This window comes from Paramormyrops kingsleyae, chromosome 23 (genome assembly GCF_048594095.1).
Source record: "Paramormyrops kingsleyae isolate MSU_618 chromosome 23, PKINGS_0.4, whole genome shotgun sequence".
In the NCBI taxonomy this organism is placed as follows: domain Eukaryota; kingdom Metazoa; phylum Chordata; class Actinopteri; order Osteoglossiformes; family Mormyridae; genus Paramormyrops; species Paramormyrops kingsleyae.
This window is the reverse complement of record NC_132819.1, coordinates 9,719,132-9,742,778: the sequence shown is the minus strand read 5'-3', so window position 1 is coordinate 9,742,778 and position 23,647 is coordinate 9,719,132. Positions and strand designations below refer to the sequence as shown.

Genomic DNA, 23,647 nt, shown 5'->3' with positions numbered 1-23,647 from the left:
ATCTCGAAAATGTAATCTCAGAACTATGGTTTTTCGTAACTCCACCTATCTACGTCCGTAAATTGTAGAGTAGGCGGTCTTGGAGGGGGCTGCTGTCGGGATTTCGCGTTTGGGATCGTCCGGCGGTGACTTGCGGCAGAAATGGCAACGATTTCTCTTCTGACACGAACTTTTCTCTTAATTGTGCTTTCGGATGTTGTACAAGGTCAGTACGAAAGTTACAGCTTCAGAAGTTTCCCAAAAAATGAACTGATGCCCCTAGATTCGGCTTATAAATACGCGTTAGATCAGTACGGCGAGGAGAAGTGGCAGGAGAGCGTGGAGTATCTGGAGGTGAGTCTGCGGCTCTACAGGCTGTACAGGGACAGCGAGGCTTTCTGCGGTATGAACTGCAGCACCGCTCGCATGGAGAACGAGGGGAAATACGCGCAGTTCCCGGAGCTGCGATTCTTCGGGAACATCATGAAACGGGCCCAGTGCCTGAAGAGGTGCAAGGAGGGCTTACCGGCTTTCAGGCAGACCAAGCCCAAGCGGGAGACCCTTGAGGAGTTTGAGAAGCGGGAGCCCTACAAGTACCTGCAGTTCGCTTACTTCAAAGTAAGGACATCACCGATGATGTAATGGTTAATTAATCAATGTATCATCAAAAGGATTCAAAGTCACTCAGCCACAGCTCGAGCACTGTGATAACTCCATTGTTAAACGTTTTTAGCTGTTTATCAAGTATATATTTCTGGACTGAAGTAGATTAACAGAGCAAAGTACTTCTTGTAAGTAGTTTAATGAGCGGCGGTGACCGTCCCTCGCAGATGCGTCGTTTCCTTGTTAAAGCGCCGCGTTTCCGGACCGCGGGGCTCTGCCACGTACTGCGGGACCCGTTATGTGAAGACGAGGCCTCAGTATTAGTTTCACTAAACTAATGAGTTTAAATGAAATTAGACCCATCAGTCAGAATATCGGGCGTGATGTATATGACTGAACATTACTTTAACATTGATTTTGTGACGGAGATCGCGATGCGTTTCTTTTGCGCTTTTCGTGTTTTACTCCGATCCATATGAAGGAAGAGGTTGCTTATTTTACTGCAGTTGTCTCTTTGGCAGTGCAGAATTATTCTTTCAGATTTGAGGTTCATGTTGAGTTTCTGCTTATGTAGTCCAGGTCTTGATTCGCGTGGAGGACGGAGCACAAGGCAGGGGACACCCTTAACAGCCGTTAGAGTACACACACACACACACACACACACACACACACACACGGTCATTTCAAGCCACCGTTTGACCTGGCTGCATGTGATGGGACTGTGGGATGAAACCGGATTATGATGAGACCTACAGAAACATGTCAGTCTCCAAATGCACAGGAATCAGGCCCACGGCCGCAGTGCAGTTCATGTAGACACCATGGTGCAGTAGGGTCCCAATAAAGGTTAAACTGTTGCCATGACACCCACTGCACTGTCAGTATATTGTCTGACACGTGTGAGAGTTGTACCTGAATCATCTGAAAGGTGGATGAAGAATACAAATTTTAGGATTTGTCAGGGCAAATTTGACAGTGAATTAAAATGAGATCAGTGGATATGTCTAAATGTTTAATCACTGGAATAAAATCTATAATTTCATATTATATGAGCCCATTGTATTTTGAGGTATTTGCCTTTTCTTGCATTGTAATTCTGAATGAATGTGTATTGATAACCTGTTAGAATGGAGTGTCCCACCCCAATAAGCTCTCTCCCCCCCCCCCCACCCCACCCCCCCCCCAGGCTGACAACCTGGCCAAAGCAGTGTCAGCTGCCCACACCTTCCTGCTCCAGCATCCCAAGGATGAGATGATGCAGAGGAACATGGCCTACTACAGAAGCCTGCCAGGGACTGAAGAGCACCTCAGAGACCTGGAGACCAAGTCCTATGAGGTGAGCGCCCTCTGCTGTTCTCGCCTTTTTTGTCATTTCTGTAGAGGCTGCCCTTTCATGTCTAACCTGACGGTGGTGCTGTTTATGAAACGCAATAATTCTGCTGTTGTACAGGTACTAAGTCAGTAAATACCCAGCTCTAGAAAGAGATTTTTTATTTTTTATTTTTTAAAAAAAGGTCTTGACCTCCTCAGAGGAAGGTAGAGAAACATTTGCAGGTCAAGACCTCTTTTGAAAATTGCAGTAGAAATAGTTTTTTTTTTAATGTTTTTTTTAATGTCATAGTCACTGGCTCATTAATAGGTTTTTAAAAATAGGATGCTTATGTTGCAAATTGTGCTTTAATTGGAATATGACTTGAAACTTGAAATTGAAAGAGGAAGCTGCCAGCAATGTCACTGGGAAGCAGGAATTAATAGCATCTCGTACAAAAATGCACCCTGGACAGAATCCCAATGACCCTCAGTGCCATTGTAGGCGTGGGAGTTTCCCGTCAGATGGCAAGAGCACCACCTTTTAGTAAAGGCTGCGTGTTTGTATGACACTCTGTGCTTTGATGCAGTGCCTTTGTAGGTGACCTGCTTGCTTGGCTTCCTGAGGGCTAGAGGCTGGTGTGAGGGAGCTTCAGCTCTGGGCCGTAGATCGTCGTGTCCCCCAAGTTCTCCTTGGAAGCTGTCTTTCTCGGCACAGGTTCTCTTTATCCGGGCAGTGAGAGCTTACAATGGAGACAATTACCTGACCTCAATATCCGACATGGAGCTCGCCCTGCGGGACTACTGCAAGGTGTACGGCGAGTGCCTGTCCGCGGCAGAGGGCTCCCGGGAAGTCCAAGACTTCAAGGACTTCTACCCTTCCATAGCAGGTAGGGGGACTCTTGTGACTTCCATTTGACAGATGTTCTTTCTGTGCCTTTCGCGTTTTTCATCGGCCGTTGAGCAGTAAAATTGTTCCACTGATGCTCTTACTATGAGACATTCTCGTTGTTTACGTTCTGCACTCCATTTCCTTCCTTTCTTCATGATGACTTTTCCTATTCAAGTGTTCGGTGGTCCAGCCTTGTCATTGTACATGCTGAATCATGTAGCTCTCGTTAGAGCTCTTTGATGCTGAGTTACAATGCACCTTCACGGGCCCCTGTGTAAGGGGCAGTTAGCTGACATTATTTATCATCTCTGACATGAATCTGAATTTGGATTAAGTCTGTTTACTAAATCAAATGCGGAATCTGAAATGAGGAGAGCACTTCTTAGCCCCCTGCTGTCGCCATTTTGCCAGGTTATGTCTTTTACTTAATATTTCCTTGAGTTCTGCATGTTTGTGGCTAGAATGCAGGGAAACAGGAACTGCCTGAATTTTTAATTGATCGAATTTAAAACTGTTATGAGTAACTGCACAAACTACGCATTTCCTCTTAAAAAGGGAAAATTATACTTATTTAATATGATTAAGCTACTGGGCTTGTATTGTTTGTTTATTGGGTTTAATTTCTCTCTCTCTCTCTTTTTTTTTTTTTTTTTTTAAAGATCATTATACAGAAGTGTTGAGGCGAAAGGTCAGGTGTGAGAATGAGCTCACTCCTGTCATTGGGGGTTTTCCTGTGGAGAGGTTTGTGGGGACCATGTACCACTATCTGCAGTTTGCATACTACAAGCGTAAGTGTAAAGCATGCCGGCGTTTGTAGAGTCTCCTTTCGGGATGGAAAATTCAGTGTCGGAGTCATTGGAAATAGAGCACGCACTCATATTTCTAGCCGCTGAATTCATTAGCTCCATGTGTAGTAGAAGCATTCCTTTCACACACCTAGCAGCTCACATTGTCACGTCTCAACTCTGGGGGGGGGGATGCAGATTTGGTTGTGTCAGCAATTCCTTAAGCTGCATCTCGCAGAACATGAATAAGGGCTGCAACTAGATCAAGCTACTGCATTTTTGGTGATCGTAGTATTTCGGTACCATAAATCTGTTTAAAGAGTTTAGCATGCATAATGACACAGATGAGTAAGGCCGCGCTGGTGCTCTTGGCAGTGGACGACGTGAAGAAGGCAGTGCCCTGTGTGGCCAGCTATGTGTTGTTTGACCCTGATGACGAAATCATGAAGAGCAACATGGTCTACTATCGCTTCCACAAGGACAAGTTTGGCCTTACAGAGGATGACTTCCTTCCTCGTTCGGTGAGTGTCTTCTGTCCCCACTTTTTTTGCATAAATTGGGGCCAGTGGTGGCTAATCGAAGGCTTTGCGATTTCTCTGCTGGTAAAGTCTTGCATTTATAAACCGTGTCTTGTTCAAATCCCCCTGCCACTTTAACTTGCTTGTATGTGTGTGACCTATACTGTAAATTTACAGTATTTTGAGGGAGCATATTTTGGAAAAGGCAGTCGAAACATATTTTTTTTCCTCCTCTCTATAGTAATTATAAGCTGACATGTCTACCACTAGAGGGCCATGTTACATGCATGTCGTGCTCAGATTGCATTGCAGGGCACCTACGCACATAGACCTTTGCTTCTTAGGGCTCACACTGGATGCCAGTTTTTCATCTTTTTTTCCTTCTGTGTTGACAGGAGGCAGTGTGGTACTTTAACATGACCTCCATGCAGAAGGAGATGCTGGCCTTCTCAGAACAACGGCTACAGGCCGACGATGAGGTAGGTGTCTCTTAGCCCTGCCCCCAAAAGCGGATTGGAGGGGAGATCCCTTCATTTCTGTGATTGGTCAGAGGCTCAGTCCTGAGGCCCTATTGTTGTTGCTTCTCCGTGTTTGCAGTGTTGATTAATCTCTATGAATAGTCATCATCAGCATAGAGGTCAGGGGCCATGATGTTAAAGGATCAGCAGAAGAATGTGACCTGTGGTGACCATTTCTCTGCTCACTGTCCCCCCTCTGCTTTCCTCTACATGACCTTCATACAATGAGGGTCCATTTAATGAGCTCACTGTGTTACTTCTACTTCAGCCCAAATAAGTAAAATACATTTACAAATTTCGCCAAACATAATATTACTGTGCACCTTCCTCTGTGGGTGAAATTGCTATGAGCTCCAGCAGAGGGAGACAGCCTGCATCGTGTCCTTCCTGATTTCGCAAAGATGCAATGTGGGGATTGAATACAGTGCAGGGACTGATTGTAAAATAGAACAACAAGACTTGTAAAGATTAACTTTAGTTTAGCTTGCTGCACACCTGCTCAGTAACACTGACTGTATGGTGAGTTTTTTCCCCAGAAGAAATCAGATAACTAAACCCAAGTTGTGAATATAAAGAACTGAAAATGTAAACATACGTTATACTTTGGCTAATGGATTGTTTCTTGCTTTGGGGCTTATGCTTCCAGCAATAGCCTCCAAGTTCTTCGACCCTGTACTGGATGCCATTTCACCCTTGGGTGGTTGGGTTAGTTATTTCACTTCAGTAAAGTAGGTAAATGGGTAGTTTTAAGAGGAATGGCATGAGGTGAGAAGGTACACCAGCTGGGACTGGGCGGCTTGGGCACGGCTTTCTGCGGGAACCTGCTCGTTTGCTCACACTGTTTTCTACATGTTTGCTTTTTGTTTCAGGGGGCGGTGCTGGAATTCCTGGACGAGATGGTGGAAAATAAAAACAAGAGCTGATCAAACACCTTGCCAGTATTTGTGTGAAAGCTCTTGGTGCTGATATTTGAACGTTCCCAACATGCAGTCAAGACTGATCTAGGTTTTTTTTTTTGCTGTATTTATTTGAAGGCAGACTTTATTTTTGTACACTACTCCTGACAGTACCGTGTGTTTGGCGCTCATCGTCCATCTGCTCTCCTGCATACGTGACGGCGCAGGTTCCCTTCCTGCTTCAGTATGTTAAGTGCAGCCCAAAGTGCTGCTCACTGACATTGAGGACTGTTGTACAACTGGGTGGTTTTTCTTAAAAATGAAGTTCTTCTGAACATGAAATGCCTCCTCATTCACTTATCACTTAATCCACATGAAGATTCTGTTTGAAAGCTGAATTTGAATATTTTAAAAATTGCCCTGCAAAGCCATGATTCTGGGCTTTGGCAGCAGTTATACTCAAATCCACGAAAGCTTGATTATTGGGTGTTTTTGGAAAATTGAGAACATGTTGGTTCTAACATACTTAACATACTTTTACACGTGTACCGTGTTCTTTTTTTACTCTAATTTTTAAGTAATGTTATTACCTTTAAGTCCAGTGATTCGGTTACTTTCTGAATGTGCAAAAAGTTTTAATTGCTTGAGCCGGACTCCGAGGTTTTACTCAGCGTGCCTTCTGAGCTATAGCTCTGATCAGGTCTGTATATGTGAGATTGATAATGAGCAGGCAGCTCTCCGGTCCGGGGTGGGGAGCAGCGATACTGAACTGAAGTACCAGCCCTGCATTTCTTGGAAAACGTTCAGTCTGTCAGGAGAAGCTGCCAGAGAGGCTGGTCTGACCATAATAGTCTCATTTTAAGATTTATTATGATTCCGCTGCCAAAGAAAATCAGCAGTTTGCAATGAGGAGAATGAGCCAGGGGTGATTACATCAGAGCGTGTTAAACCATATTAGGCCACGGGCTGCTGTGTTTCCCGCAGCCAAGGCACAGAGGCTGTGCGCCTGTTTGCTATTTTATAAGTATCAATGTAGATCTTGTTCCTAGCATTTTTGTACGATAGTCTCTGCTTATGTTCTGTGCTTTGTTCCTCCGTTATCTTCCCACGGCGGATGTAGCTATGCTGTGGGTGACTGGCTGATTTATACTTGACGCTGACAACACATACGCGTACGCATCATGGCCACCACGCGTTCTCTGCGTTCATTCCACGCGTCGTAGGTGCACCTACACGGGGAGATAATGCAACGCGTATGTGCGGTGCAGTACCACCAAAAATTGGGGTGGCAGTACAGTCACTTTTTGTCACGGGACTATGTGTTTATATACGGTATGTAGTATTAAAGGAAGGGTAAGTGTATTTTTAAAAATGATGTTTTTCCTCCATGATTAAAGAAATTCTCCCATGCACATGAAAACGCGCTGGCAAGAGCATGCCAAACCAACAGGTGGCGATATGACTCTAACCATAATGCCATGTTGGCCAATCAGAAGCCGCCTTAGCAGTTCTGCTAGGCTAAAAACAGCTAATGTAAACAGCGACCGGTACACGCTCTAATGTCAACCAAAGTGGACGATGGTGCAAAATCCGATGGTACAAACTAAAACTTCTGTTTTCCCTGTCTACACATCGACACTGAAAACGGAGTTTCTGAAAATCTTCACCCTGGACAGGGTTTTACAAAAGCTCAGTTTTCAGTGACGTAAAATTCATTTGCATGTGGACAAAAGGCCAAAACACATAGAAAAAGCTTTTGAAAAATAATCATGTACATGTGGACAAGACTGAGAAGCTGAGTGACAACCTTCCAAAAGAAAACGGATGTTTATTAGGATGAAAAGTAAGTAACAGTATCAATCTGTAAGGGCTGTCTTTATGACCATATGGCATTCCGGATTATTCCGTATTCAGAACTACTGCTGTTTCAGGCCTGGAACTTAAAAAGGATACTACCACACAAAGGCGTGGACCCATAGGTGCCTATGTGTGTTTGGGAATGTACAGCTACACAGCCTCATTTAAACATAACCGCAAAGAGGCTGTGCCGGTTTCAGGTTAATAGAAGCTGAAGTTACTCTCCGGGTTCGTTTTGTAAGTGCAGTTATTAATCATGCTGAAGGGGAATCGGGCAGGAGCCACACGCACAGCAGCGGGTGCTGCTCTGGATCCATCTGAGGGAACCCAAACCTTCACCAAGAGCTCCGGTGAAGAACAAAGACAGGGAAACCCCCAGCCTGCCTGGTGATGTTTGAACATGGAGTTTCTCTGCCATTTGTCACAGAGCGATGCTGAAAAACGCACTGGAATCCTGACCACTGCAGTCTTGGGATTTTTGCCACTGGGAGGGGGAGGGGTGGGGTGGGCACTGTGTACTCCTTTTGTAAGCTGGGTGTGTCATTCACATTTTAAACTAAATTTATCTTTTGGAATGTAGGAAATGCTTACATTCTGCTGCCTTATCACTTTCGGTGTTTAATTCTCAGCTGTCACGTTTTCCGTCTTGCACTTGCAGGTCGTTTGCCTTCAGAGCCCTTTTCTAGGTGATTCTCAGGAAGCCGGCCTGCCATTACTGACAGAGTCACTACATCTGTAAGTAACATCACTCAGCTGTGCTATTTTTGTCTTTAGCTTTGCAAACCACATATAAATGGAGACCAGTGTTTGCTCCTAACTGGAATAGGAGATGCACCAAATGGCACCAGTTTGCCTATGACATTACATTCATGCACAAGAATAGCTATTACCTCTGCCTCGGACTATCTGGGGCCATGTCCTGCCTCTGGACTCTGGTGACTAACAGTGGGCTATGAGTAAAAGGGGCAAGGCAGTTTATTTTAGGCTTGTCTGGGGCCAGTTGGCCATTGAAGCAGAAGAATGTGTATATTGTTGCGAGTCTGACTGGTGGGTAACAGCCCCCCTCCCCAGACGGCCACGTGTGGTCAGCACTGGAGGGCGTGTTGGTGGTAATGACTTGGGATAAGTAGAGCCAGCTGTAGCCCAGACGCCTGCCAGCGAGACCCTGTCCCCCCCCAGTAAGTAAGAGCCAGCAGATGTCACTGTGGGAAAGTACAACCCCCCCAACCCATCAACAGCAGGAGAAACGCGAGGCAGCCAGACACCAGCCACGTCGCTCCAACACCAAACACTGCGGGCTTGATTCCTGTCAGGCTAGGTGTCAGGATTAGAAAAGCAGAGAGACACACCCGCGACAGGAAGCTGCCGGGACCGCAGGGTGACAAGCGCCGCCGTAGGGTCATTGCCGGGACCGCAGGGTGACGAGCGCCGCCGTAGGGTAACTGCCGGGACCGCAGGGTGACGAGCGCCGCCGTAGGGTCACTGCCGGGACCGCAGGGTGACGAGCGCCGCCGTAGGGTAACTGCCGGGACCGCAGGGTGACGAGCGCCGCCGTAGGGTCACTGCCGGGACCGCAGGGTGACGAGCGCCGCCGTAGGGTCACTGCCGGGACCGCAGGGTGACGAGCGCCGCCGAAGGGTCACTGCTGAAGCTTAACCTGAACAAATACCAGAACCTAGACGCTCCTCTCATCCAAACTGTGGAAAAATATTCAGCAGTGTGTTTAAACAAGATACAACAAGAAAATATTGCTATTACAATCTGCCAGAAACAATAAATCAGCCCCGCTGCCCTCATAAACACAAAAAAGATGGTGAATGTACTGAAAGAGTTTTCCTTAAATCTAGTTTTTTAGATGTTAGTGAGAATATGAACACTCAGTACTTGCTTCCATTGGTCCATGACACTCTCTCAAAAATGTTACCAATTGTTTTTAACTGTTAACCCTCTCCCACACAGAATGTTCTCTGTTCTGTGTGGATGATAAAAGCATAGAGAATAAGGTATTTTATACGAATCACTTTATTGTAGACTCCAGATGCATATGCATGGTACCGTCAACATGGAGTCCTCACTTGGACGCTGGCACCCAGAAAGCCTCATTCTGCTCACTGATTGTGACTGAGAGGCACAGTCTCACTGACCCCCCCCCCCCCATCATGTGCACGGCACAGCATTAGTGATCTGCTAGGCTCATGGGCCTCCTGCAGCTACAGCAGCAAAAATTCTTGTTTACGGCAATGTCAGTGCTGGAGAGCTGAATGTTACTCTTGAAAACACTGACTTTAACACATTCTCACGCATAATAATCTTATGCACACACATTAATGATAATTGTACTGTTATAACAAGAGATTGCGAGTTAACAGCAAAACAAGCGGAAAGACTGACACCTGCCTCTGTAGGCGTACAGTATGCAGAAACTGCCACAGGGTTCTGCAATAATTTATTATTATTTATTTTAGCATACATATCAATAGAATAGTGTCGTTATTATTATTATGATTTTTTATATTTGTATTGATACTATGGATTTGTGCTGATATCGTGGGCATTTACTGCATCCCGAACAATGTCAGCTGCCTGGGAAAGGCTTCACCCTGCACATAGGATCTGATGTTGCCATGACACTGACGTTCCACAGTCGGCCCAGAAGGCTACCTGTGGTAATGCGGTACCTGTACGGTGCAGTACTACCCCTACTCTGCTGTGTCCCAAGAAGAACAGAATCACCCGTGGGACAGGCCGACCTACCTGCGACTCCTCACCAACAAAACTGCAGGAACGAGAAGACAAGTCGCCAGTAAACGTGAATTTATGGGAAATATCTGCACGAGCTTCTTGCTATGAATCAAATCAAACCTTGAGATCTTGAGCTCAAAGCATGTGAGAAAAGTTTCGGGTAATCAGTAGAGGTATCGTTTGATGAAAAAATTGGAAACAGAACTGAAATCCGTGAAACAAAAAAGGTTAAAGTCTATTTCCAACATCTACTCTAAGCATAAAATTAGTTTATTCTGGTGGTGATTTATGACTGAAAGATCACAAAAGTTTACAAAAAAACTGAAATGCATTGCTATCCATAAACAAAGACATCGACCAGAATGATTTACACATGAACCCCGGCACAAGGACGTAGAAAGGCAGAACACCCCAAGGTTCAGGGAGAATGTTTGGGCTTTCGGACCTGCAAATACAGCCCGAGTGGAAACTCATAAAGGACGAAAACCTCAACCCAGACTAATAACCAAATACTGATGACCATTTCGTTTTAATTGTAAAAATTCACATTTTCTGTAAAGCAAAATAGGGGCTCTGTTTTAACTGGATTTTGATTTACATGTTGATTGTCGTTACTGCTAGTCAGAACCTACGGATCGGTAAGCAAGTTCTCGACATTCTGATCCTGAAGCTACAGGTGGATGAAGCCCGATTAAACCTTGATGAGTTGTTAATTCTATTTGACATGTTTTTTTTCTCAGACCAGTTCACTATTTCTATTTTAATTCCCGGGCAGACCTGCCCCCCTGCATATAATGTCCAAGGGGCCCACGTTGGGCTCACATGGCCCTGGGTATGTCTCGTCCACCTGCCAGCACCCGTCCACCACACCTAGGTGAGAACCGCCCCCACTGCTGGGTCAGCACCGCACTCGTGTGTCAGCTGGCGACTCTGCGGAAGTGGGCAGGCGACGCTTCGTCAACACCAACAAATTAACGACATTAAAATCCACATCTCCCCCTGCTCCCTATCCCTAGGAGAATACCTACAAGGAAATTCATGTTGTGTAACGTAAAAACAAAAGTTTGGGCTCCCACACATATATTTCAAAAGAGGACTTCAAGGCATTATAATTATGATAACATGAAACAGACATCAAACCTAAAACAGATCTAACGAAAATCCACAAGAAAATGAGAGTTGAAAGGCGAATATCTTATGCATTAGAGGGCTCCCTTATTGTAAGGTATTGATATATCTGCAGGCTTTGGGGTCCATCAGACAGACACTGCACAAGGCAAGTTCTTTAAAATACAACTGGAATATAAAATATTCCCAATATCTTGAATTTTTGATTTTTAAAGTACTTATTGGTTGTACAATCAATGAGTGAACAATTTGCGCCATTATTACGTTAAACAGCACTAACCGATTCTCAGGCTCTGAAAACAATTAAACCTTGTAGCCAATAATATTTGATCCTGAACTGAATTTGCATGGAATGCAACAGGCCTGAAACAATGGAAGCACTTTGGCAACAGCAAAAAGCGTCAAACAACAACACAGGAACATATAAAAGAACAAAAAAATGTAACACACAACACAAATATAATCTGTTAGTCTTACAAGTGAAAGAATGAACTTTTCTATACCACAAGGCTCTCTCTGGACATAGAGAATATCTAGGTTTGATTCCTACAAGAGCTGATCTGCCATTTGAATCTGCCTCTCGTGTCACTCAAGGCCAAAACAAGTAAACAAACAAGTAAACAAACAAGTAAACAAACAGATTAGCAGACCAGCAGGCAAACCAACACAAGCACTGTCGAGCTCCTCAAAAGTCTCTGCAGGAGGCAGCACTTAGACTTTCTGCTGCATCTCGATCTGCTGTGCAGGCCTGCCCTGGTCCTTCCCGTTCATCTTGTAGACGGAGCTCTTCTGCTGCTGCTTCTTGTAGCACCAGACTGCCAGCACTGCAGCCACCATCAGTGCACATGCAGCCACGATGACGATGGCCACCACGGGCCCCCTGCCTGCTAAGGGGCAGCCCTCCCCCAGGCACGGCCCCTCGGTTGGGGGGCCCCCAGCTTCAGGCCCCAGCCAAGTCAGATTCCGCTCTACAGAGTCGCCATTGAGACCAGTCCCAGGAAACTCATCAATCATGTCAGTAGCAACGGTCCCTGATGGAACCTTCTGGTAAGGCACGGTAACGTCTTCCCGCTGGGTGGGGCCTGGCAGGTGGTCGAGAAAGGGGTACAGGCTTTTCGTGATGTGCCAGGGGGCCGTTGGGCCCATTTTCACTTTGCGACCATCCCCACGGTCAGCTGGGTGACCTGGGAGGTCCAGCTCAGGAGGAGCAGGAGTGGTGGCTGTGGGGGGGGTGTGCACTGCGATGCTGTGCCGCGTGGAAGGGTGCAGGCCCATATGTACAGACTCTAGGCTGGAGCGAGGCGTCAGTCTCACAGGAATGTGCTTCACACCATAATCTGCCGGGCGTGTCGGAGGCACGGCGATGTGGGCGGAGTCTGAGGAGGGGGCGGGGCTTCCATGGTCAGGCTGGCTGCCGTCCATGCGCTCGGTCCTGCTTGGCACCTTTCTCCCAATCTCATCATCTTCTGTTGTCTCTGTAGTGGGAATTCCTGCATCCCTAACCCCACCTTCCTCCTCCTCTTCCTCTCCGGTCTCCTGGGTAACAGGGTAGCCATCTAGCCAGGATTCGTCTGCCTCAGGCCGTGGTCCCCGCACCCCAACCCGGGTGTAATTCAGTTTGACTGTGTTCAGGGGGACACTGTCCCGTTGGCCGTGAGCCTTAACGCTGTCCGTCTCACTGCCGGATGCCTTCACGGCGATGTGATTATCCTCGTCCTCCACCCAGGCCGGTGCCACTGTAACTCCTGGGATCCCTGGTCGGTCCGGTTCATGAAAAGTCTCGGACGGAAACCAGAACAGGTGCTTCTGGCTGAGCAGGGAGACCGGGGCGTCCGTGCCAGCTGTGAGCTCGTAGCCAATCTTCTCAGTAGCATCTTCCATGTTGCCATCCTCCAGTCCTCCTGCCTGATGCTCTGCCATAGACATCTCCTCTCCAGGTCTGCCATCCTGCTCCTGCTCAAGCTCTGATGAGCTCGCTCTTGGCACTAACCCGTCACCTTCACCGAAACTGGTCTCCTCAGCGCCCCCCGTCCGCTCCACATCCTCGTAGGAGGCATGTCCCTCGTCAGGGATCTCATAGTCAACCTGGGTTTCCACTTTATCTGAAAAACATGAATGGCGTAAAGTCATTCTTCAGGGTGCGAGATGATCAACTGGAATATGCAAAGGTAACAAACTGCATTAGTATGTAGATGATGATACATTGAATGACCTCACTGTGGTGACACTTTGTTCAGTGTCTCGTGAGCCAGGCCCCTATTACAACAAAGCCATGCGAGAGTCAGCAGAGGTCCAGCAACTGGTAGGTTGATACCAAGGTGTATCTTGTATAAAAGACCCCATGTGACCCCAGCAAACTGCGAGGATGGTCTCCACAACAAAATCGCAGCTTTTCAATTATAAACTGGAAATGGTTTCTGTTTATGGCTGGCCTTTTGTTTATTGTGCATTAACTTCTGGTTTCCATGCCTTGGAATCTTTACTAAAGTGCCAAAATCCTGCCGCTATAACAGAGACCTTCTGAGGTTCCTGGACTCTGCGCTGCTCCTGTCCACAGCAGGACCATCAGAAGGTGCCGCCGCCTTTACACGCCCAGCTGTGCTATGTGGCACCTGGGTGTCATGGGAACTGCTACTAACAGAGTCACTGAAGCATGGAGCTGCATCTGTGAGGAGGTCAGCTAGGAGCCGCACAGCCTTCTGGGATAGCAGTCTGAATGTCCCACTCATCCAGGCGGAGTTATTTTGTCAGCTGTAGTGATAATGCAGAACAATTTCTGTATTTTCACCAAATGGGCGATTTAAAGCTAAATGAAATGGACACAGCTTTAGCTCTGAGTCACAGCTTCCCACTTAGACAGCAACAGTCCTGTATATCGGAAATGTGTAATGAGAGCAAATCAGGCAGCATTTAGGCCCGGCAGAAGCTAATGCGGTAAGAACTGGCTGCCTCCGTCAGAATGCACACAGCAGCTCCTCCGCGCTCCCACTGCACCGCTGTGTCAGTTTGGCTCGACGGAGCGGAGCTTTAATCGCCCACATCCATGACCTTCCAGATTGGCGTCTTGCATGCGGCTTTGTGTGTGAGCGGCCACCACACTGCTAATGCGGGACGCCTGTGGCCGCAGACAGCCCCCAGTGTGAAGTTAGCGCTCAAAAAGTGAGAAAGTAAAGTTGTTTCCAGGAAACAACCCCCAACCAAGAGGCAACCTGATCCAGAAGCAGCAATGTTACACTGGAGCCTTTACACTGTTACACTGGAGCATTATTATTGTTATTGGGTTGTTGGTTTTGTTGTTGTTGTTGTTGTTGTGTTGTCATAGTGTTGTCGTATTATTGTTGTGGTGGTGGTGTGTTGTTGCTTTTGTGGTGTTGTTTTTGTGTTATGCTGTTATTGCTGTTGTGTTGTTGTTGTGGTGTGTTGTCATTGTGTTGTGGTGGTGGTGTATTGCTGCTTTTGTGGTGTTGGTTTTGTGTTGTAGCGGTGTGTTGTTGTTCTGATTACCCCCACCATGCCTCACCTTTGCCGCAGGGCTGGACCAGGCCATACCACTCCCCGCAGCTGTCGCACAGCAGGCTGAAGGCTGACTGCCCGCCTGCCATGATGAACCCCGGGGCGCAGACGTAGAGCAGCTCCTCGCCCAGCTCCAAGCCCGTATGGCTCTGCAACACGGTGTGGGCGAAGGTGGGCGGGTCCCCACACCCTGTGGGCCCGTCAGAGAATTACAGACATGCACACGTGCTATGTTCCATATTAAAAAGAGCTGCCAGTCAGTCAGCGTCTGTGGAAAAAATGCATGTGTGTAATCTACAATATTCTTTTCCATAATACTAAAATATCATGATATCATGATAAAACAATACAAAGACCAAGAAATAACATTGAAGCCAAGAAACTAAGCTGCTTGTTGTATAAACACAGTCTAACATAACTCATAAGTGGTTGACATTCAAGGGTTAAGTTTGAACTCATCCAAGTCCTGATGTGGGTATTTCAGCATATATGTGTGAGAGTAAGAGTTTGTGTGTCTGTGTGGCTCTGGGGCAGTTAGTCATCCAGACCCTCAGACTTCCTTGTTTTTCCAAGGATCCTGATGCACTGTTTTTGGGCTGCATCCAAAATTTTGCACCAGCATAAGAATGTCTGCTTATTTGAGTGTTTCCTCCTCCAATCTGAAAATCACCTAATAATAGGTCAAGCTAATTTTCACATTAATTTGACATTAATCTGAGCCCCCCCCTAAAAAAGATGGGGCACGAGGGGAGGGGCAGAAACCCTAGTGTGTGCGCCCCCTGCCTGCCAGCTGCCGATACAGGAAGGCCTTTGAGGGGGCCACCCCCAACAGGAGTCCCCACCCCCAGCATCAGACCCCACCCCCAACAGGAGTCCCCACCCCCAGCATCAGACCCCACCCCCAACAGGAGTCCCCACCCCCAGCAGCAAACCCCGCCCCCAACATGAGTCCCCACCCCCAGCATCAGACCCCGCCCCCAGCAGCAGACCCCACCCCCCAGTTATGTAAGCTGTTTGTTTCTTTTTAATCAACCTGCTGCACTGTCACGGAGGCGTAAGGTACAGCCTCATATGGGATGACACCGGCTTGCCGACAGCTAGAGTCGCATGCCGGTCAGGGGGGATGGCTTGGCTCCTCAATGGGCACATTCGGAGGGGGCTGGGGGGGGGCATGCCAATCTTGCCCGCAGTGCAGAGCTGCTCCCATCCTCGGACACGCACACGCGTGTTTGAATGTCTTTTTGGCACAAATGATAGTGTGTTGGTCCAACGTTAAAAATGAAGCACAATGTTGCTAATTTTTTTCACTTGCTTTTCCACTCTCCCCCCTTTGACTGTCGTTAGGTTCATCCGGGTGAAGCTAATAGCTAATTTCAGTGATACGTTTGCAGAAACACGTCCACAGGATGCAAACGCAGCCATCCGCTGACCTTGGTCCTTCATGCAGAAGATATCCAGGTGACTGCTGAATGCTGTGACATTCTCCACCTTCACATCCACTGTCTTCATCGCCTGCTGGCCGCCGCCCAATTCGCTGCAAACAGTGACCCTACCGAGGAGAGTAGGTTAGCCACTTCAGGGGAAATCACTCTTCGCTCATTTGGCCCAAGAAATGACATCACTATCAGTGACACATCCTAGCAACTCAACATCAGCGAATCGCAAAATACAGCTATAACATAAACAGAATGAAGGATAAAATAATCCAAGTGTTTTTTAGTAATAAAAAGTCCTGTTTGTATCATAAGAGACCAGATGACAATAGGCGTCTCCTTCACATTGCATGATGGGTATTTTGCACTTTGTAGTGGTTCCGATTTTCCATTGAGAAGTCAAACAGCACTACCAAAAGGCAGACTCACTGTACAGTGCACTATTTAGTGGTGGTTTGGAACAGAGCCCCTGTCTATTTTGACTAGGGCAAACCTAAATGTAGCATTACATCAGAATATCATTATACAGCTGCTTACACTCAGAACAAGTCTTCCAATAATCTTTGAGTGTAAAATTCATTTTGCAGTAAGAAAGCATTACTTCCCCAGTGTGTGGGGTGACACTGAGCTTGGAACCTCCCCCAGCAAAGCAGGGAACATGAGGCAGGCATGTTAATTTGTCATGGGGGCACATGATGATGTCAGAGACCACGCCACAAAGCAACGTCTTTGGGTTGTGGAGGGGAAATCATGAGAAAACACGAGCAAACACATAAGAACGTGAGAATACCACAGAGAGAGGCGAGAGTCCAAGCATGAGGCTCTGGTGCTGCTCACTGAGCCGCCGCTGATTCCAGGGGACATGCATATAATATAACCTAATAGCTAATATTGTAGCATTTCTCCTGCTGGATATTTCTATGAAATTCTAGCTCAGTTCCTATGTCTAATGAATTACATCATTAAATGTTTGAAAACTGGAATGACTGAGTTTGCAATGTGAAGATCCGAAATTTGTTCTCTTTGTCCTTCCACTGCCTTCAGTTGTCAGCCTGAGATCGGGGACAGTAAGGGAGACATCTGCATTCCAGGTGGGATCCTACGTTACAGACCTACTGGCCATGAGACACAAAGCCAGGACCCATGGCTTCACCTTGAAGCTCCTTAAGACTTAATTTTCTGATCAGGCCGCCCTCAGTGAAATGCAGAGTGTGGGTGCGGATCAGGCCGCCGTCAGTGAAACGCAGAGTGCAGGTCGGATCAGGCCGCCCTCAGTGAAACGCAGAGTGCAGGTCGGATCAGGCCGCCCTCAGTGAAACGCAGAGTGCAGGTCGGATCAGGCTGCCCTCAGTGAAACGCAGAGTGTGGGTGCGGATCACACAGTCTAGGTTTGGTCTCCATCTCATTATAAACATGAACTTCCTGGTTATTTGACATACACTATATGGACAAAAGTAAAAGAACAGAAAAGAACCTTCCCCAAGTTGTTCCCACCAAATTGAAAGTACAGAATTGCCCACAATGTCTTGGTATACATATCAAAACATTTTGGACAATTCTATATTTACAGCTTTATTGGGGAAGCCCCTTTAACATTCCAGCTTGACTGTGCCCCAGTCACAGTGCAAGGTCTATAAAGACAGTTTGGTGTAGAAGAACCTGACTGGCCTGACTTCAACCCCATTGAACCCCTTTAGAATGAACTAGAAAGGACATTGTGAGCCAAGCCTTCACGTCCAATATCAGTGTCTGACCTCACAAATGTTCTTTTGGATTAACAGGCAAAAATTCCCACCAGCATCCAAAATTTTGTGGACAGTCTTCCCAGAAGAGTGGCAGCTCTTATAGCTGCAAAGGGGGAACCAGCTCCATATTGTTGCCTATAGTTTTAGAATGTGATGTCATAAAAGTTCCTGGCTCCTGGCCAGGTGTCGTAATGCTTTAATCCATATAGTGTGTCACCCTCCTGCTTCTGGAACTGATGATACATCTAGTTGAGCCTCCAAGCTGCAGGAACATCAGCCACAATCATGTCAAGTTACATCCTTGATGCAAGGTGCCTAAAATGAATCCCTCTTCGGGAAACGGGTCCCAGGTCAATGAAGCTGAATTATTTTGCGATAATGCAATGTCTGCTGAAGGACAGCAGGTGTTATATCTGGAATTATAACAATCATGATACAATGGGATCGCCAGTGTCAGTACTGATGTCAAGGGACAGGGGGCGCTCTTACCCGATGCCGGGCCCAGCCAGCCAGCCGCGGGTGCAGGTGGCGAAGGAGCACTCCACCACGGCATGCCGAAGCTGAGCGGCGGTGGCCAGACGAGCCCCGTGTCGTGCGCATGCTTCCTGCGCTGCTGCGGCTCCGTCGGCCTCCCCGCTGCCATTCCGGGCCTCCAACAGGAAGAGCCGACCTGGAGGAAGACGGGCGTGTCAGGAGGGCACCACGGCTGTCTCTCGATATGCGTACTTCGCCGCATTTGTGTTCCCGTGTGCTCGTTTTATGTCATCTTTTGATGCCGAGGACCACTTCCAATACTAAGAAAAGAAGTACAGAAGACGGTAAAAATCCACAAAAGTCGTTCTTGCCCCGCCCCAAATATCAAGGATACAGCTGCATCCTCTCCAAATGAGACCAATCCCATGATTCACTGCATCCCAAGCATGTTCTTGGGGGGCAAGTTAGCAAGACCACAAGTATGATCTTTGCGTAACATCCACGACTACCTGGGCCAGGATGAAGGTGCAGCACCTGCGCTGTGACTGGGCTAAGAACACCACCCTCATTCGAACAGTCTCACTACATGTTTATTCAATCCAGCCATAGACGTCAATCTGACTGCACCTGACATTGCTATTGAAGCGCATGGCATGATCCTGCCTGACACTGTTAACTGTGCTAATCATAATATGCCTTAATTACTTTCAGATATTCCAGACCTTGCCAGGCCTTATGCGCCTCTGCTAATCAGGCTGACTTCGCTTGTTTTCATTGGTAAATAACTGTTACCGCTCACTCATACACCTTTCAAAAAGCCTTTTAGCTAAAGATTTAGTTTTTGAATTATTTATTGGCTAGTAATGTCTGGTGTTTCTAATGAGTACCTGCATGCTGCTTTGCACATTACATACTCAAAAGAAATTTGTTAAAATCACTGTTTTTATACTAAACCTTATGCAACATAATATTTGCAGAACCTACAAATGTTCTTGTTTGTTCAGATGAATGTTTTACATTGAGTTGATATATCCTTTCATCCATGTTTAAGTTTTAGAAATAGCAATTAACCAAACTGTTTGTCTTTGGATGATGGGAGGAAAGAGCAGACCCAGGAAAAAGCCGCACACAGAGAGCAGAGATGCGATCTAAAGCCCAGATATGAAGATGTGTGATACAGTGCCACCAACTGCAGCTCCGCATCATATAAACACTGGCAGTGTGATACAGTGCCACCAATTGCAGCCCCGTATCATATAAACACTGGCAGTGTGATACAGTGCCACCAACTGCAGCCCTGTGCCGCATAGACACTGGCAGTGTGATAGTGCCACCCACTGCAGCCCAGCACCGTATAAACACTGCCAGTGTGATACAGTGCCACCAACTGCAGTCCCGCGCCATATAGACACTGGCAGTGTGATACAGTGCCACCAACTGCAGCCCCACGCCGTATAGACACTGGCAGTGTGATACAGTGCCACCCACTGCAGCCCCGCGCCATACAGACACTGGCAGCCCAAAGCAAACGAGCAGACAGGCACAGCAGAAAGTCACGTCGCCCCCTGTGCTGTTAGTCAGGCGCTGACGTGATTCACACACGCTTCTGAAAGCAGTCAGATGTTGCTAATGAAAAGGAAGAGTGTCTAAAGCAAAAAGGAGCATCGATAAACAGCCTCCCTTTGGCCCACGTACACAAACACCGCCAATCTTAATGTGCCTCTCTGGGGTGGGGGCCTGTGGACGCGCGTCACCCTAAAAGCTGGCCTTGCTGTATTCAGACAGAGTATACGTCTTATAATCGACGCCCCCCCCCCCCGTGCCCCAAACAGCTGTTTATGTACATCAGGTACCTCCAGGTGGGTCTCTGCTTACAGGCCACGCTTACAGTTACCTCATCTGGGGAGCAGAGTATATTACAATAACTAGCTTCTACTTTGATGTCTTTCCATATTTGGGAAATCTGAAACACTGAGTACTTGTATGTGCAAATACAGCTAAAGAAAAACATTTATCTCATAAATCCTCACGAAACAGAGAAGTGTCAAATTAGAGTGAGAAACAGTCATTTACGGGGGGGGGGGGGATTCTGCCATTTCTTCCAAGTATACCTCAGATTATAGACACGGAGAAGAATGAAGACATTCACAGATAACAGGGGAGGTGTGGCCAGACCAAGTCCTGCTTTGTGCACAAGGCTCCATCACTTAGAATCCACTAAAATGTGCGAGGAGTCTATATCCACTCATTTCTTCATTAGTATAAGCCGCTGCTGTTAATTTCAGAATTGCTCTCAATGAGAGTGAATTGTAAGTCGGCTTAAGTCGAAAGTTTGACGGAGAAAGAAATAATCCCCACCTTCATTTACTGCACATATTGCAGAAAGATTTATTTTTAAATTTATGTCATTACATTTTCTAGCAATATTTTATTTATCGCAGTAACGCAAAAGCGCTGATCCCAGATTCGAGTAATTTGAAAATTAATTTGTGCGCCTATCACCGCTGACAGCATTACAATTCATGACTGTGCAGTCGTTGTCAGTAATAACTCTTACTGTACATGCACTGCTGTGCGTCAATGATATCTCTGAACCTAACCGTGCTGCGAAAGTTTTAAACTAAACACACATATACACACAATACACAAGCGTACAAGAAAAACAATAAAATGATCTCGAAAACGCAAATAAACCATGCTTTTTGTTTTATTTACTGAGTTGGCTTCTTGGATTCCTGAATAATTGTAGCCATACTTGCGAAGAAAAACATTTAATTTTCCATCCCGGAGGCAACAAATTTACTTCATTGAAATACGCCGGTTGTCCCTCATGCACCGTAGCTATACGTCATGCAAATTATCAAATATTAATGCATAATTAATTCTATATTTACTGCATATCAGTTTTAACTACATTTATTAAGTTGTAAGAAAGGAATAAAAATTAGGATCAATTATGCATACTTTACGGAGAAATGACTTTGAGGTTCAGTCTGTTTTTTGATTTAGTAAAAAGGATAAACGCTACGTGCCATAATTAAATAGTGAGCTAGGCAAAACTTTCAGAAAGATGCCCGCTATTCAGCAATTATTTTTTTATTCAATTAATTTAATCTCGGGTATGGTCGTCAGACGATTTTCCTGGGAAAAAAATCGAAGCTTCAGCCACCAGCCTTCACTGACAGCTACAGGTGCGAATTGAAGCTGTTTCATTTATTACGGCGCTTGCTTAAGTTAAGACCGGGCTGACAGGAACCATACCGAGGAACTCACCGTCTGCACGCACGAACGCGGAGCTTAAGCACATCAAGCATCCCAATAACTTAAAGAAAGAAACGTTTCGGCAGCAATCCTGTGCCATCCTCCGCTCCTCTCTTCGCTATGTGATTTTCTTTTGAATAATATCCCAGAATGTATGTTTGTCTCTCTTTGAAAGGTCCTTAATTCGTAGAAAGACCAGTATCTCCCTCGACAGGATTGAGTAAATGTTGAAACGGTATGGGCAGACTACCTATTTGGTTAGCAAAATATTTTTTTCTTTTTCAAAAAAGAAAAGGGGAACAATTCAGACAGACTGCACCGACGAGAGGTTTTATCTATCCAAATAGTGCATTGGGGTGCAAATGGAGAGAGCCTGCGAAAATTCACAGTAGTTTGTCAGTAAATACGTAATGGGTCAAACTGGAGCGCGTTACAGCGCGGAGGTGCGAACTGCGGAGGGCTGAGATCAACGGGAAACCGCGGCGCTTCCCCAGACCATGACAGAGGCAAACAATATAATGTCCTGATTAGATGAATAAATACACAGAGGAAGACTGCACAAGCGCTGTTTTAGTGTAGTTTCCCGAGGAGCCGTGTATATTTGTTAGAGAATCGAATAATTTTACGGTAGATTCCGCCTAGCGAGCTTTTTTTGCCTTTTGAACTTGTGAAATTGCAATTTCTGCAGACCGTGAAATAACAAAATGCCGGATAAATGGTGGATCTCACTAAAAGATTACACATGGCTGTACCAAATGTTTTTTCTTCTCAGTGTATTGCCTTTTAAAAGGACCAACAAGCAGCAGTACCAACGATATTATTGTATTGAAAAGTGGATGCTGTGCACATAATGTGCTTTTTAAAGCCTGATTTATTGACATTTTTTAACAGATACTTTAAAATAGATACCGTTGTACGGTGATATAGGCCTCGTGTTTCAGTCTGCTGGCGCGCCCTTACTTTCGCCGTCATCGCTTAGGTCAACACTGCATACTGGAATTTCGTCCTTGTGTGCCGATGCCTGATCACTCCTTACGCACGTAATGACTCGTACAGATGCTGCGTCATATCAGTGACTCATCCCGAGGAAATAGGTGACATAATCGTAAACACGGCTCAGTCAGGTAATCTACTATGTAAAATTTAAATCTTATAACTTAGAAGACAGTTTCGAAATTGATCTATGATTATAATCATGTCCAGTATCATGAAACATTATTATTTCATTGCAAAGTGGTGTTGCAGTCTAAGTGATTCACATTTTATCCATTTATACTATTGTATATCATATCAATATAATTCAGGATGAGGTCCTTTCTGAAGGTTGCAAAAACATGATCCTTTACAAAACTTAAACAGCAAACTCTGCTGACTGTCTCCTTAATTACTACCTGCCTCCCATGCCGTGAACGTAGCGCATTCAGTCCATTAACAATGGCTATGGTTAATGGCATATGCCTCAGTTAGTGATTTGAATGTCTGAGTGCTTAATGGTCTTTTTGGGTGGAGGCAGTTTGATAATTGTGCTGATATGCTTAACGGAGGCCTGATCGCATTGAGCACAGCCACGGTTTCATGAAATAGGACGGAGGAGGAACTTTATATATCAGAAATGCTGGTGAGGTCTAGAATGGGTGTCTCCAGTATCACATCAGGTTTCACGCGCTCTGAGTGACATACTGTCTGCATTTCTGTTGAAGGATGGACAGTCATTGTCCTAGCCTCCTGAGACCCCACCCATTCATTTATGTCCATTGTAGTGGACATTTTGTTTTTGCATCTTAAAATATGTCTTATTTCCTCCAAAGACATAGAAAATCACAATTAACCTAAAACTGAAGGACACTTTTTTCCTTGGGTCTCAGGAGGCTAGACTAGCTGTGACCATAGAGATAGTGCTACGAGAGGGCAGCATTTGAGTGCTTCAGGGAAATTAAAAAAAATAAATAAATATAGGTGTGACAGCGGAAGCAAAGTCTGAGCGTCTCGAAGGAG

The 23,647-nt window shown here is 46.1% G+C and overlaps 2 protein-coding genes and 1 long non-coding RNA gene across 4 annotated transcripts; 2 read left to right on the top strand and 1 right to left on the bottom strand.

The window, feature by feature from the left end:
- Window positions 1-22: 22 nt before the first annotated feature.
- On the top strand, window positions 23-5,841 carry crtap (cartilage associated protein). Its single transcript, XM_023803757.2, has 7 exons — window positions 23-597; window positions 1,769-1,918; window positions 2,609-2,780; window positions 3,442-3,570; window positions 3,943-4,088; window positions 4,481-4,564; window positions 5,473-5,841. Exons 1-7 carry the CDS (start codon window positions 142-144, stop codon window positions 5,524-5,526), a joined length of 1,191 nt encoding a protein of 396 aa, XP_023659525.2. The 5' UTR covers window positions 23-141; the 3' UTR covers window positions 5,527-5,841.
- A 1,580-nt stretch (window positions 5,842-7,421) lies between these two features.
- On the top strand, window positions 7,422-14,897 carry LOC111839661 (uncharacterized). The gene is made up of 3 exons (XR_011984846.1): window positions 7,422-7,743; window positions 8,015-8,091; window positions 14,758-14,897. It is a non-coding gene; the product is annotated as an uncharacterized lncRNA (long non-coding RNA).
- On the bottom strand, window positions 10,351-22,672 carry susd5 (sushi domain containing 5). Of its 2 annotated transcripts, none has more exons than XM_023803753.2 (5): window positions 22,562-22,672; window positions 18,407-18,587; window positions 16,170-16,288; window positions 14,747-14,929; window positions 10,351-13,328 (listed from the first exon to the last, which is right to left on the bottom strand). In XM_023803753.2, exons 3-5 carry the CDS (start codon window positions 16,246-16,248, stop codon window positions 11,938-11,940), a joined length of 1,653 nt encoding a protein of 550 aa, XP_023659521.1. In that variant the 5' UTR covers window positions 16,249-16,288; window positions 18,407-18,587; window positions 22,562-22,672; the 3' UTR covers window positions 10,351-11,937. The 2 variants fall into 2 exon arrangements, with proteins under 2 accessions (XP_023659521.1, XP_023659520.1); XM_023803752.2 differs by lacking the exon at window positions 22,562-22,672 and adding an exon at window positions 21,665-22,263.
- Between the last annotated feature and the right edge of the window lie 975 nt (window positions 22,673-23,647).